The sequence below is a fragment of the Dermacentor silvarum genome, chromosome 4 (genome assembly GCF_013339745.2).
Source record: "Dermacentor silvarum isolate Dsil-2018 chromosome 4, BIME_Dsil_1.4, whole genome shotgun sequence".
Classification (NCBI taxonomy): domain Eukaryota; kingdom Metazoa; phylum Arthropoda; class Arachnida; order Ixodida; family Ixodidae; genus Dermacentor; species Dermacentor silvarum.
Window position 1 is genome coordinate 215,101,204 of NC_051157.2, and position 14,663 is coordinate 215,115,866.

A 14,663-nucleotide genomic window follows, 5' to 3' on the forward strand; every position below is an offset into this window, starting at 1 on the left:
TCCTTCTTGGTGGCTCGCTGGCGGCCAACTGGCTTCCCAAAGAGTTCCTGCAGTTTTTGCTTACCAGTGTCCCAACTGGTAAATTCCTCCTCGTGTGTTCGGAACCAAACATGGGCAATTACCTTGAGGTAATAAATCATGTTAGGCAGCATTATAGTCGGGTCCCACTGGTTGCTCTTGCTGGCGCGTTCGTATTCGATTAGCGAGTATTCGACGTACACGTTGTCAGCGCCCGAGAAGGATGCCAGGGCCCCGGAGTTGGGTGAAGACAATCGGTGTTGTGGTAGCCGAAGCCGAAGCAGCGGGCCTCTCAGTCGACATGGTCGAAGGGCCCACGAGATTTCCGCTGCGAAGTTCGGTGATGTGCTCATGATGTACCCCGCACCTCCACCAAGATTTTACGGGGAGATTTACAGAAAAGGGGGTTTATTTACACTATGTACAAGGAGACTAGGGCCCGTAATCATAAACGGAACTTAAGTAGGGCGTCAATAAGTGCGGGAAATGTACAAGGGTTAGGTAAGTTTTAGGAGAGCACTTAAAAAACGATACTTAAGTATCACTTTCGAAAGTAACAGTTTTTGGGCCAAGTATGTCATCTGGTGTCGAGGGTACGTAAATAATTTACGTGTACGATTGGTTGAATCGTAAAAAAATATTTTTTTGCAGTACATTACTGCGCATATAAGTGTTGCAGAGCTTGCACGCGCATTCTTCTGAGTAAAATGCAAAGAACTATTTGGTTTTAGCACTTTACTCAAACTCGTCTGGCCACAAGTTCACATTGGTTCTCGGAGCCATTGCGGTTTGTGTCGCCGTCCCGACTTTCTTTTTTTTGCTAAAACGTGCGGTGTTTGGCCGTAGAGAATGTGTGTGTATTGTGTGTTTTAAACCCGCGCGGACGATGGAAAAAAGAAAGCAAGCTGTTCCGAAGAAGAACGCGCCGTGCCCCTGGTACTCGTTGCACGCATTAATTAAAATAATTAAGCATTGGTTGATTGATTAATGTGGTTTATTGGCGCAAGGGCCAGATGTGGCCAACGAGCGCCAAGGCGAATTAATTAATCATAAATAAATAATTCATAATCAAACAATTATTTCATTAATTTAACGTTAACGAGGTCCCCGGTGACAACCTGAAAGGTTCCGGCGCCGTAGAATCGCAGCGCGATCAGAAGCTGGAGCAGCGGCGGCACGGGGTGACCGCGTTCGTTGTCTTTTCGGGCCAGTGGCAGCATTTCAGCAGCCGTAGCACTGCTTGCTTGGAAAAGCGGTACCGCCCCGAGAATTCTGCGTCATTGTATACTTCCATTGGATTCTGTCGATCCCTAAGCCGTGGCCGTATGGCGGCGAGTATTGGTATGCCTCATCATCCGTAATGTCATACACACGTCCGGCGAAATCGGCAAAGTCGGTGAGGCTGCTGCAGCAGCCGGCCATCTTGCTTGCTAGGCGAGAGCAGCGAAAGTCGCACTTAAGGTTGCCAATGGCTGTACTTTACTTTCCGGCACTCAAGTCTCGAATAAAGTTTACCTTAAGTACAACATTTGTCTATGAAACGCGTTAAGCATCGATCGGCTACTTAAGTCATAAGTTAAGGGTAAGTTCAGTTTGTGAATACGGGCTTCAAAGTTGGACAGCAACAACAAAGATGGCGAACCACAGTTTCACTTCTTCCTCGTCTCGTCGGCTCTACGCTTCAGCATCTTCTTTGTCCGCCGGACAACTAGCTCATAACAATATATACTTGTAAACATAGGTATACTAACTAAATTAACATGCCTGGCGTCACGCGGCACAAACAAACATGAAAGCATCTCACTCGATGATCGCGGAAACTCGATCGCTGTCAATACAATGTAGTGAGTCAGCCCAGCAGCAGCAGCGAGCGAATTGAGCTTCGTGCCGGCGCTCGCATCAAGGCGATCTTAGCTGCAAAAACAAGGGGAGGGTGTGCTCTGCTCGTTCGCTCGGTTACGCCGCCGACGCTCGCCGCAGGAACGGCCGCTTAAGAGTTGCGCTCTAAAGCTAGGCTCGCGTTATGCGGCTGCGTAATGAATATTCACCTCCGTTGATACCCACTCATTGACGCGTACCTTTTTCAGCCACCTTGTATAAAGACCATACACATTTTCCACCCGCGAACGTCTGACTGTGAGCATAGCTTACATAGCTGTGAACATGTGGAGAGACTGCACTTCACATTTTTTATCTGCTCCTAGTAGTTCCAGAAAGGCTCCCACGTCACTGGAGGCCTTACGTAATTCGCAATTGCTGTATCAGTTGCTATAAGATTGCAGAGCTGGTGTATACAAGAAAGGCCGCAAACCATTTGTTTAGTATTCTGTAAGTCTTGATGTTCGTATACTGAAGCTGAAGATTACGTATTCGAACTTCGCTGTGAACGTCCTTTTATATTTATGTGGTCACGTCATAGGGGCGGTGACATACGAAGGTAAAAATTATGCGTCATCGAAAAATCAACTGATGCAGTTTATTGGGCGAACTTGTGCACTCTAAGACAGCAAGAAAAAAAAAACTCGGCAGCAGTGGAAACAGCAAGCATGAACGTCGAGTGTCGAAGCCCATGTGCTCATTCGTTCGTTATTAAAGTAGTCTTTCTTGGGCTACCTAAACGCGCAAAACTGAGTGTCTGTCTCTCTGTCCCTCAATTCAACCACCCGGCGAAAACCAAACATGAGGAGAGGAGGTGCAGAGAGAGAAAAAAATAGAGAGACAAAGAGCGAGAGTAATAAATAAATAAAAGAAACTTCCTTGGCGAGGCGGGATTCGAACGCGGGTACCCACGGTCCGAAGACGAGCGGCATAACTACTAGGCTGTACACCCACTTTTTTGGTCATTCTTTATTGCATGGAATTATGAGTAGTTATGTGCGAAAATTGGTTGCGTTACATTTATACACACATGAAAAACAATTTCACACACGCTAGGCAGTCCAATGAAAGTTCAAAAAGTCGCAGTTTCGCCTGAAAGGCGAAGCATCAATTGCGATAGCAAATTAGTAGAGAGCTATTCGGAGTAGGGATAGTAGTTTTATCGCCTGCATAAACTTGGACACATCCGCTTACTAACTGAATTAACAAGCGTGGTGTCAGCGCGCATAGCAAACATGAATAGATCAGACTGAATGACCGCAGACAACGACTGTAAAAACGCTGGCAGCAATCGCAGCCGCCACAGCGGGCAAGGTTCTTGCGGTCTATCGCTTTAAAGGAAACTGAGCGGCGGATGCACGGCGCATACAAAGGTCAGAGCCGTGCGGGCGACGGCCACAGCCGGGCGAAGTACGAACGGAGTTGTTGGCAGAGTAGAAGCTGCGCCCCCCCCCCCTCCCTCCCGCGCTGCCTTCCCGCTTTCTTGCTTTCGCGTGGGAGATTGAGTGGCAAGTTCCCCTTACGCCCGATTGCAAGATACGCCTTTGGTGCCGAAGCCCAGCGTCGCCCCGCCTCCCTCCCTCCCATACCCCCACGGCCCTTCGCGCGACGGTCGCGTTTGCTTTCGGCCGTGCGTTCGCTCTCCGTGATAGCGCGCGCGTCTCCGCGCGCGGCGACGATTTTATCGCCTTTGGAATCTATACGGAACCTCACGGCGACGGCGACGGTTGAAGTGTCCATATAAGTGCTATCGCAATAAAATCGGGCGAACAAACACAAGCGTCCAGATACGAAATCCATTCAGGAACGGGATCAAAGGTTGCAACTACACTCCGCACTCGAGCAGCCTCTTCTGAAAAGACAGACCTTGTCGAGCGAGTTGGCTCGGCATGTCTGCCAATCATTCGGCTTCTCCATAATGAACACAGCCCTAATAACGTAAACAAATCATACGGTGCATTACTGATTGTCTTTTTGAAAGGAAGGAACCGGATACTGTAAGGTGTGAGAGGAAGTTCTTCCGCTTGTAGAACATGTACTTATGGGAACCATATGATTGCGTTGTACCAACGATTGTAACAGAACTTGCTATGGGCGAGAGAAAGACCCACGCTTGTAGAACATGCATTTATGGGAACCATATGATTGCATTGTACCAACGATTGTAACAGAACATGCCATGGGCGAGAGAAAGGGAAAATGAGAGCGAGAGAGAGAGAGACATTTAAAGAGAGAGAGAGAGAGAAACACAGATAGAGAGAAAGATAGAGACCGAAAGAAATGAAAAATGAAACGCTGAAAATGATAAAAATCAACGCGTTAGAAATGGTGTCGAAGAGACACTACGCGTTAAAAACAAGCCGACTGAAGCCGCGGCTCTGTAGCCGGCTTTAAGTAAGCAGTAATAAAAGGTCCCAACAGATGGTGCGAGAGCAGGACGAACGCGGGAAGCTTGAATTGAATTCAGCACAACCTCCATTGCATCCATCATGGGAGCAATGAGAGGGGAGGGGACGAGCGTTAGGGACGGAGAGAGGATAAAAGAGGGGGTTACGTATCAGGGGCGGCAGAAGACAATCGTCTTTCGACGTCATTTGCAGAGAAGCAAGCAGATATGCGGCCAATTTTTATAACATATAACACGCCCCAAGAAACTCGGAGCATGCGCGTCTGGCGTATCTGACGGACCCATCTACCGAAATTTTCAGGACACATCAATAGTCTGATATCGCTGGCGCATCGTTGCGCTACAACAAAAACCCGATAACCAGGTGGCGCCGAAGGTGGGCGGTCAAAAGCTAGGAGCGCACGTGGCAATACTAACCCAATGAAATTGAAGATTATCTATCGCATACAGAACCTATTATTATTGTTACACACGCATTGCCCCGACCTAATTATAAATATTCCAACAACTGAAACATTATCAGTTAGAAACACTACACAGGCATAGAAGTTGTAGAACAGACTTCTAAGGAACACCCGAACATTTAAAATGCATATGGGCTCACCACAAACTCAGTTTGGAACTCACGTTTTTGTGTACGTTGGTTTCTTACCTTACACGTCTTCAAAACACTGTTGGCGTTATGTCTTCACAATTCGCGCGATTAGTTTTCTTAGCGATGTCGTCTATTCAAAATATTAGACAGCACTCTTTCATGCTCAAGCCCGGCTATTAGTAAAGAATTTCTTGCCCGGCGAGTTGGTACATATGAATGAACAGGAAACTTGCGAAACATGCAGACACGTATGCAAGAGAAGTGGAGAGGACTACTTCTCCCTTAGGTCTACCGCTGGTCCTGACCGCACATCTTTTCTTGTGTACGCGTCTGTCTCGCCGGTTTCCCCATTACAAACGCAAACGCTGCGTGGTACGCATACATGCGAAGCATAGGATGTCATGGTACAAGCCCACCGCACGTGTATTCAGTACAAGCCGAGCGCGCTGCAAACCAGTGGCGAAATCCCATCCTCACTTTCTAACATGTAGCCCACGCATGCAGTACATAAAAACCACATGCACTGACGTGCCTACGAGTATTCCAGTAGTAGATTAAATATTGACACACGTGCACGTATACGAGCCTGTCGTGTGTTTTTTGTCACCGATCTCGGGCGCGTGCGGGTGTTAAAACAGACGAGGTTGGAAGACGCATGGCAACACAGCAAGCATATTTTAAAGCGCTCCCACTCAAAACTAAAACTCAAGCACACTAAAACACACTGCAGGAAAAATACTAACAAATGTACAGCCTAAAAATCACTATACATGACCTTAATTGCGCCTACAATAAGTCTGGGCGTTTCCTCGATGAAAGTCAGGCAACTCTGGCCTACCGCTATGTCGCTACAAGAGTGGGTCTCTCTTACTCAGTTTGTCGCTGTTGTTGCTCGTATTTTCGCGGCGGGTCTCTTGTTGGGCCTTTCTCGATGTCGTTGTTTTCGCCGACTGTCGCATACTCGTTGCTGCCTTGCAGTCGGTCCGTCAACTTGAAGTTCGCCTTGGCAGATGCGCGTAACCTGGTCGCTGATGCTGACGTGCAGAGAGGCCCGACGGACTAGGCCTAGCGACGTTCTCGGCCGTTGCTTCCGTCCAGCTCGTTTCTCAAGTGCCGACGTGGCGTTCCGGGAATTATCGAACGCGCTGGTCTACCGTTGAATGGTGATCCTCTCTGGAGTGCCCGGCCCGCCGTGTGATGCTGCAGCTGGTCAAAGTAGCATCACTAGAACGTCACCGAGGTCGACGGCTGCACCTCGGACTGCCCGCGTCACGGACTCGGCTGAACCTCCAAGTCTCCCGTCGCCAGAGCGTAGCTGACGATGCGACCTTCCTGGCCCAGAGCCACGTCGATAATGCTCGAGCAGTGCCGCTTCTCCCTCGATTACGGCTCGGTTCACGCGCCTTGAGGTCTCGTGCCGTTTGGAATGCTCGGTTCACATCGTCCTTGTCTTCTTTTTTTTCGCCGCCGGCCTTTTACTCATGACAGAGGCCCTTGCCAACCGCTGCCAACTGACGCGAATGTACGCACGCAGAGCTGGCAGCTCAAGAGAAATTTCCTTAGATCTAGGTACCTTAACCTTTTTTAGTGGACATGGCGATATTTGTTAAAATCAGAGGAAATTTAACCCAGCGATATTGAAACGGTGGAACACATGACATCACGGTTTCCTTTGATTTTTGTCACCGCAAATTACCATAGCATTACAATGCGAAGTATACCTCGATGATACTGCAGCGTAAATGGCAGGGTAAGGAGTAAGCGACAGCAGTAAACAAGAGTGGGTGGAAGTACGACAGGGTGCGAATGTTACTTTGCCAGCCGTACCTCTTGCTGTATCATTCATGTCTATGCACTCTCAATGAAGTATTTTTGTGTAACCGGAAAAACAAACGTATGCTCCAACACCAGACAAAGCAACTCGAGTGAATCTAGGTGTAAGCGGACATATACAGGTGTACCTAGCGCAGAGCACAACAAAGACCATGGTCGTAGCACTAAGCAGTCGGCCATGCACACGTATACTAAAATTTGCTGCGAACCCGCCAATAAGTGCAGGAACCTTGGACAGAGTCCTAGAGGTCTTGGGCTTTATCGAGTTTTTGTTTGGAGGAAAAATAAAATTAGCCGCCTATCTGCATGTTTTGCTTGAAATAACGTGTATGCGCGCAACTATGCTTCAACACGCCTTGAAGAAGACAAGTCCACTTGTCGAAACGTTGGCTCCTGCTCTCGCCTTGTTCTCGTGTTCATCATCATCATCATCATCAGCCTATATTTATGTCCACTGCAGGACGAAGGCCTCTCCCTGCGATCTCCAATTACCCCTGTCTTGCGCTAGCGTATTCCAACTTGCGCCTGCGAATTTCCTAACCTCATCATCCCACCTGACTTTCTGCCGTCCTCGACTGCGCTTCGAGGACGGCGTGTTACTCGACACCAAATATAGCGGCACGGGCGAATCTGGGTGTAAAGGGACACATATACATAGGAGAGACCTCTGGAATACCACCCGCACTCGCCGAAGGCAAACGTGACTGACAACCGCTCCGCACCCAGGCCCCGCTGACGCATTTTGACCGGTGCCCCCGGCCGGAGCCTCCAAGGCAACGCCCGTCTGCAGGGCAAGCCTCGCGTCCCGGACAGCTTCGGCTCGGAGCTTTGCCGGCGGAATTTGCCGGCGGAGCTTTGCCGTCGGAGCATTGCCGGCGACGGGCGTGCGCTTCAAAGTCATGACCTCTGGACAAGGCGGAAACATCACCGACGTAGCTGACACAGGACATTTCGCTCCCGTCTGCCTGATCAAGCGCCTCGCGATCAAGCACCTTTTAACCCGAACCACCACACTCCTTTACTAGACGTGACTCGGTACTGCTTAGGGGGGGGGGGGGGGGGGGGGGGCGCAGACCCACTCCCTAACCACACCACACTCCGCAGCAGGAAGAGCCGGCATACCTGTCTGCCAGTGTCCTGCGGCTGCTTTCCAGACGTGCCCCATATTCTGTGGGCCTGTCCGGGGAGCTAGGCGGCAGTGCTCCCAAGGCGTATGTCACCGCCCTCCCCACTAGCGGTAGACCTGTGACCCTAGAGCAGTGGCTAACGGACTCCTCATCCCACGCCATGCGCGCCCTGCTTGCCCCCATTGACCTTGTGCGCCTAGCGGAAAACTAGTTCCCAACAACTCTATGCGATTTTTGTTTTGCCCTGCCGGTTCAGACTTCAACCTATACACCACAATAAAGTTTATTCCTCCTTCTGTATACCTACAATGTGGTCATATATACCCCGCAAGTCCACCAAATTTTACGAAGAGTGAGCCCGATGCTCAAACGTATATAGTGCAACTATTTACATAAGCAAACGTTAGTGGTACTCGTGAGGCTGGAACAAAGGTCGCAGCTCCAGTAAACAATCTACCACTTTCTTTTCGTCTCTATCTCTTGCGCGCGCGGTCCGGTCCAAATGCACCGTCACAATATAGATCGCCAATGGGGTGGTAGCGATAAACAACTGAGTAGGCACGCGTATATAAAAATATACTGGGAACTGCCAATAGACGGAGTAGCCTGGGACGGAGTCCCAGTGGTCATGTGTTTGGTCGAGTTTTGCTTTGGAAGAAAGATAAAAACGCACTAAATCGAACGATTGACTTCCACCAATGACACGCGCCATATGTGACGTCATTCCTATTTTATAACAGCGCCCTTCATTATAATTGCACCATCTCCCGCTTAAGGGGACGCTAGCACAAACGCGTTAGAAACGTGCAGTACTCTAAGGGGAAGAGGCCACAGCGTCTTACGCAGCCGTTTACACATGCCGGAACGTGCACCGCGTTTGCCGACGCCATCAGCGTTTATGAATACGGGGGTAAGGCGGAGGCCCACAGCGTCTTACACCAGCTTCTTGCACGGGCCGTAACGCGCTAGCACAAACGCGTTAGAAACACGCAGTCTTTCGTTAATGTTGGGTATTTATTGCCATCGGGGTGCGTCTATCCATGTGCGCTTCGTGGCGTAGTGGTTAGCGCCACGCGTTCAGAAGCGAGGGGTCCCTGGTTCGATTCCGCTACGGCCACAACTCTCGGAATTTTTTTTTCTCATAAAAGTAGACGTGGCTACCTACTACGAAACGGCCGCGTATCTGCGGGCTCTGCTGCAAATCCCGTGTAAGCGTGTAAGTATGGTGCCACAGCAAACTAGCACGGGCGAATCTGGGTGTAACGGACATGCGTATATGCGTAGCGCCTAATACGACATTGTGTTTGTTGCGCTAACCAGTCTACTATGCACGCGTATACTTAAATTTAAAAGGTTGGCAGACATACAAGCCGACATACGCACGACATACAGCCCACCGCTACCAAACAATGACAGCTTATGCTGCACGTGAAACGTTACCGGGCGTCATCTTCTCGCGAGTGGTGGAGCCGTAACCCATTCATGTGTTGCAATGCCACCAAGAAAGCATGCCACAATCAGTTAAACACTGTTCCAATAACGCACAATAAAGAAGCACGACGCTGTGCTCTGCAACGGCCGCTACGGCATTTCGGGCTTGTTGCCTTTAGCAAGACGACGGTGACTGGCTTCACTTTTGGAGACCCAGTTTCACTCTAGAAGTTTAAGTGTAAACCTCCTTAGGCGCGCCACCGGTGGGATCCCAGAGGTCACGCAAAGCACTTCGCGATGGCTGATACATGCCTCGTTCATGCCGCGTTTCGGCTACTCGCGTACTCGGATAGTCATCGTAGATGAGTACTGGCCAAAATGTTTGATTTATGTAAATGATAAAGAACACCAGGAAGTCAATGTTAATCTGGAGTTCGCTACTATACGGCATGCCGCATAATCAAGTCGAAGTCTTGGCACGTAAAAAAACTCAAAATTTATTTAATTTTTCAATATCTCCATGTTGAATCGTGGGTTCGAGTGCCTTAATAAACTTCGCCTTAATTAACACCAAAGGTCATGGGTTTCACTCTCGACCTTAACAATGTCAATTGGAATTAAACTTGGAGATATGGCCGGTTCGCCCCTGTCTCCAAGTGAGTTGGACTCCACCCAAAGGTCGTGGATTCGAGTGCCCTGATTAACTCTATCGTAATTAACGGTCCCTTAATTAACTTTGCCTTATTTAACACCACAGATTGTTCTGACGCGTCGTCTTTGCCTCGGCTTCACGCTTTTTTATAAAGAAATTGATGGCCTCATCGCCCTAATTAACACCAAAGGTCGTGGATTCGACACCCATGAAATGTCGTAGGTCTTAATTAAATTCGCCTTAATTAGCACCATAGGTCATGGGTTTGACTGCCATCAAAGGTCGAGGGTTCAACTCCCTATGAATTTTGGTGCCATAACGCCGCACATCGGATTTTTCGTTTCATGAGCTGTATAGGGCTTTCACCTTAAAAATAAATGTACACGAAGCACGTGTCGTGCAACCTGTGCTATCTAGAGATCGCACGACAGTCACTTTCAGGTGAATTTGCACTGGCCTTATATAACAGACGGCCAACAATTCGGAAGAACACGTCTTTGATGATTGCTGCTAAAGGTAACTGCTTTGGTGATGGCAGCGTAAAAAAAAGGCAGGGATAAATGTGTGACCTGCTTCGTTACGGGCAGTACAACGCGGCGTCTTGGAGGGGATGCGCGGTCCTTCTTTGCTTGTTCAACCTAGCCAATGCAAAGGCGAAGACGTTACACATACTGATCTGCTTGTCTGCATCGTTTAGCGCTCGCACTAAAAAAAAGGCAGTGCCGAGGTGCCCAAACGCCCTTGAAAGCTCCTGGCTGCGCATTCTTATCTCTCTTGCTGAATACTGCGACATCAAAATGGGAACGCACCTTTGCAGCGTTGTGAGTTTGTAAGGAAGTTTTGAAGGATCCCAAGGTGTAGACGGCGGTCTCTTGTCGGTCTCGGGTGCGCTTGCGGCAGTCTGGAAGACAACAGCTATATATAGGACGAACTGAAATCGCAGTAGCCGTCTGTATAGCCGAGTGAGAGGCGAAGTTGTAATTGTTATGTGTGCGCCAAATAACTACACCACAAACATAAAAAATAATAAGACTAGTGTTTATTATCGTTGCTTGCTTTATTTTTGTTTTATTGCTTGTACTGTGGTCATGTTGATTATCATAAATGTGTCCACTGCAGGTGCAAACCAAACGGCATTGCGGGCGTACGCGGAAGAGGGATTCAGCGGGACGTGCATTGGCGCCTGTTTAAAACAGCGCCTAATACGAGGGACAAGGCGAAGCAGCTGAGCATTTACTGGAAAAACCGAAGGTACACAAGAGACATAAGAATGTACAGTGAACGTCTGTGACTATGAGTTCAATAACACACGCGTCAGCGAACTCACCGCTAATTTCCCTTCTTTTCTTCCCTCCTCTCTCCCTGTCATCTTTGTGCTCCCCTTTCCCATTCCCCCGGTGTAGGGTAGCCAAGCGGACGTTATTCTGGTTAACCTCCCTGCCTTCTGCCTTTCTCTTTCCTCCTCCTACAGTGCGCCTGCGCCACCCGGAAATCCTCGTCACATTCTCTACGTTACATATCTGCTCTCCACTTCTGACCCGTGGCTGTGGTGCTATCGCAGTATGGTATAGACTCCGTTAGCGGAGCAGTTTGCTCTCGAGGAAACAGATGGCGCTTTCGGCGGTGAGTGACGCTTTGCCTAAGTAAAAACGCACGAATACAAAACCATTACCTTTTCTGCCCTGCTACTGTTCCATCAGCTGTCGGTTATCCAAATGGGTGTTGGCTAACGCAATGTGCTCCATTGATGTTGCAAAATGTGGAGCGGTAACTGGAAGACATGTGCAGTAGTTTTCTGCAAAAATACTGACTCGCATATTAAATAATGCATGTAATGAATCTGTGTGACCAAGTCCACGGACAGCTGCTACATAAGGACTGCCTGCGTTGCCGGTCCTTCGCGATGCACGGCTCTCATCGAGGGTAAAAAGAATTGGCAGTCACTTAAGTATATGTGCTTGATTTATATGTGAACACACTATGGCTTCTCTAAGTAATCACCATAAATTAAAAACTCTACCTTAATAGACTTCGCTCTAATTTGTATCCACCTTAATCCACCTTGCTCTAATTTGTACCAGCCTTGATCCATCTAAATCCGCTTTAATCCACCTAATCAACGTTAATCCACCTTAACGCTTTTAAGACACTTTCATTCACTTTACATCACCGCGGGATTTCGCAGTGCGAGCAGCAGCAGGTCCAGCGCCGGGAACGGGACGTCATCACTAGGTCACGTGGGTTTTTTTACCATGGGATGTCAACGCCGGATTCCGGACAGACGCCAGATTGTTCACTGCTGGGGGCATTTAATGTTTTCGCCTTAAAGTTCCCTCATCCTTCAGCGTTGCATTGCTAACCTCCAAAGAAAGGACTTTAGACAAAGAGAGCCGTACCGGTTCCTGGCATAGTAAATTTCACGCACGTTAGCTACACACATCACCCTGAACTCACATGCTAAACTTACGCCCACTCTAACACCAACGTGTCAAGAATAAGTGAGTGGGTGCACTCATGCATCAGTGTGCCCAAGCATGGCTGACGGCAACTACACCAACAGCGCACGAATGTTCGAAGCTGAACCTTTCGTCAGGGTAACGGAGTAAGCGAGTGACTAGCGACAATACGTCTTTGCTACAAGCTATCATGACGTAGAGAACATCTACGTTCTAAGCCTTGTGCATAGTAAGAAAGGTATATCGCAACTAATCACACCCGCGAGTGATTACACAGAAAATAAACAATTCGATAGGGACCGCACCGAGCAACGGTACTAGTCAGAAGTTTGAAAAGCCGCTGATTCAAAGTGTTTGCCAAATAAATAACGAAGGGCAACACACTGATCATTATTCGATTCATAAGCGGAACGTTTGGGCAGCTTGGAATAGATTTCTAGCCCTTCTTTTAGTATAAGGACCGTATACGCGGATCGCGCCGTTTGGACAAGGCGTAATGAGCCCCGAAAGCGCTTACATATTGACTGGAGCTGTGGCCAAGCCTTCGTATCGTCTACCCAGTCGCCGTCTGCAATATCCGCCGAAACAGAGGTATTCTGAGCCACACCGGGGTAATGCATTGTAAACACGGAAGCAACGGCGGCAGCTGAGGCGAGCAATGGACGCACCACCACGTGGGCGCAGCCACCAAACGTGGCTGAGCCCACGGGATTGCTGTGAAAAGGGTCTACAATGTTTCAGCAGCAGAGCCCGATGCTCTAGACTTTCACATGAATTGCCGACGTGTGCTACGTGAGCTTACCAAAAGTCCCTATATAAGTACCGCCATCCTTTGATAAACGCCGCTTCTATCTCTGGTGTATCTCCGATTGGACGATGATAGCGCGCACTTTTCACTTCTTTATATTTTCTTTTTTTCCGCCTCAGAGCCATGTTGAAAGTCCTCTGCGCAGCCGCAGTCGCCGGCGGCGGCGGCGGCGAGCGCCCGGCCTGAAAGCTTCAACGTGGACTTTCTAGGTGCGCCACTGTCGACTTGGCTTTCGCAAGCAAAAAGTAAAGAAAAAAGCAAGCGCTTTAGGAGAGGAGGCGGCGGAGGAAAGAGTAGATGGCGGTACTTTTCTTATATAGGGACTTTAAGCTCACCGGGAGACGCGCCGGACACCAATTGTAATTTGCCGATACGATGTGGAAAGTAGTATCCCTAGCTGTCGATGCATGCCTGTAATAGCGCCACACGTCTCTCCGTCTCCTCCCTTTGACCTAATTTTTGCTGCCCTACCTTATTCATATATTACCAACTTACCGAAACCGCTACACTTGTGAGCTAATCACTACATCCACTTACCGTTCCACATACCGAACTTCGGTTTGGCCAATTCACAACCTACTTCCGCTTCCTAATCTGGTTCACGTACTCGTAGTTTAGATAATAACCATTATGCGTGATGAGAGCAAATTAAGGCTATTTTATGGTGATATGTTGCAACATGACAAAATTCTTTGACGGGAAACTAGTTCCCTGAAATGGTGATTTCTAAACAAACACTGTGCATAAATAGGGTATATTTGATGCATATGAATAAAGTATGATGCTCGTGTGTTCCTGATCTGGAATTTCCTCTTAATATATCGATCTTGTATGTTTGCTAAATGACTTCTACTTTACTTTTCACTAATAGAAAACAATTATCTGCATCATAGACACCTGACCAACCCAGCAAGGCTACCGAAGGTCACACCAGAATAAAACGAGGTAAACTGCACTGCTTGCGACAAGCTATGTATTGATCACTTGTCAAGGATTGATCCCCTGCCGCATGCGCGGTGGTTAATATATAACACTTACAAGCGCTAAATGTAGCACGTCGACAATAAGGACAATGAAGTGACAGCACACATTCCTTGAAAAGTCACGGACACAAGTACCTGCGGTAATTTCTTCTCTTGTGAGCAGGCCGTTGCATTTACTGCTTGTATGTATCACCAACAAACTCAAGCTATTGCGTCAGTAGGAAACATTGCTTGATTGGTGAAAATGGCAACCTCTAGCTGTCTTACCTTCAAGGACTTCACCAGCGAGGAAGGATCCAACGACCATGGCTTGGTGTACACGTCGAACTAAATGAGAAAAAAAATCCCGCAGAAATCATCTCAAGTAGAATGTCAACTTTATAGCGATTAGCATTAAAACAATGTAGCGACGCGCCGAATTGCCACAACCAAAAAGCCATTTCACCACCACAGCGATGTACCACCACTCGGCGAT

General features: G+C 48.5%; 1 protein-coding gene across 5 annotated transcripts in view; it reads right to left on the reverse strand.

Annotated features, from left to right (window-relative positions):
- The window catches only part of LOC119449227 (putative phosphoenolpyruvate synthase), a 614,437-nt gene that overhangs the window by 84,629 nt on the left and 515,145 nt on the right, over positions 1-14,663 (reverse strand). For 4 of the 5 annotated variants that reach the window (XR_007466614.1, XR_007466613.1, XM_049666356.1 and 1 more), the window contains exons 31-32: positions 14,456-14,515; positions 10,751-10,842 (exon numbers count right to left, since the gene is read on the reverse strand). Coding sequence is in view for 2 of the 5 variants with exons in the window: in XM_049666356.1 (XP_049522313.1) it covers positions 10,751-10,842; positions 14,456-14,515 (152 nt within the window). In the remaining 3 variants the exon portion in view is untranslated. Of the gene's footprint in view, positions 1-10,749; positions 10,843-11,452; positions 11,713-14,455; positions 14,516-14,663 lie in introns of those variants that run through there. The other variant, XR_007466615.1, reaches the window with a different exon arrangement.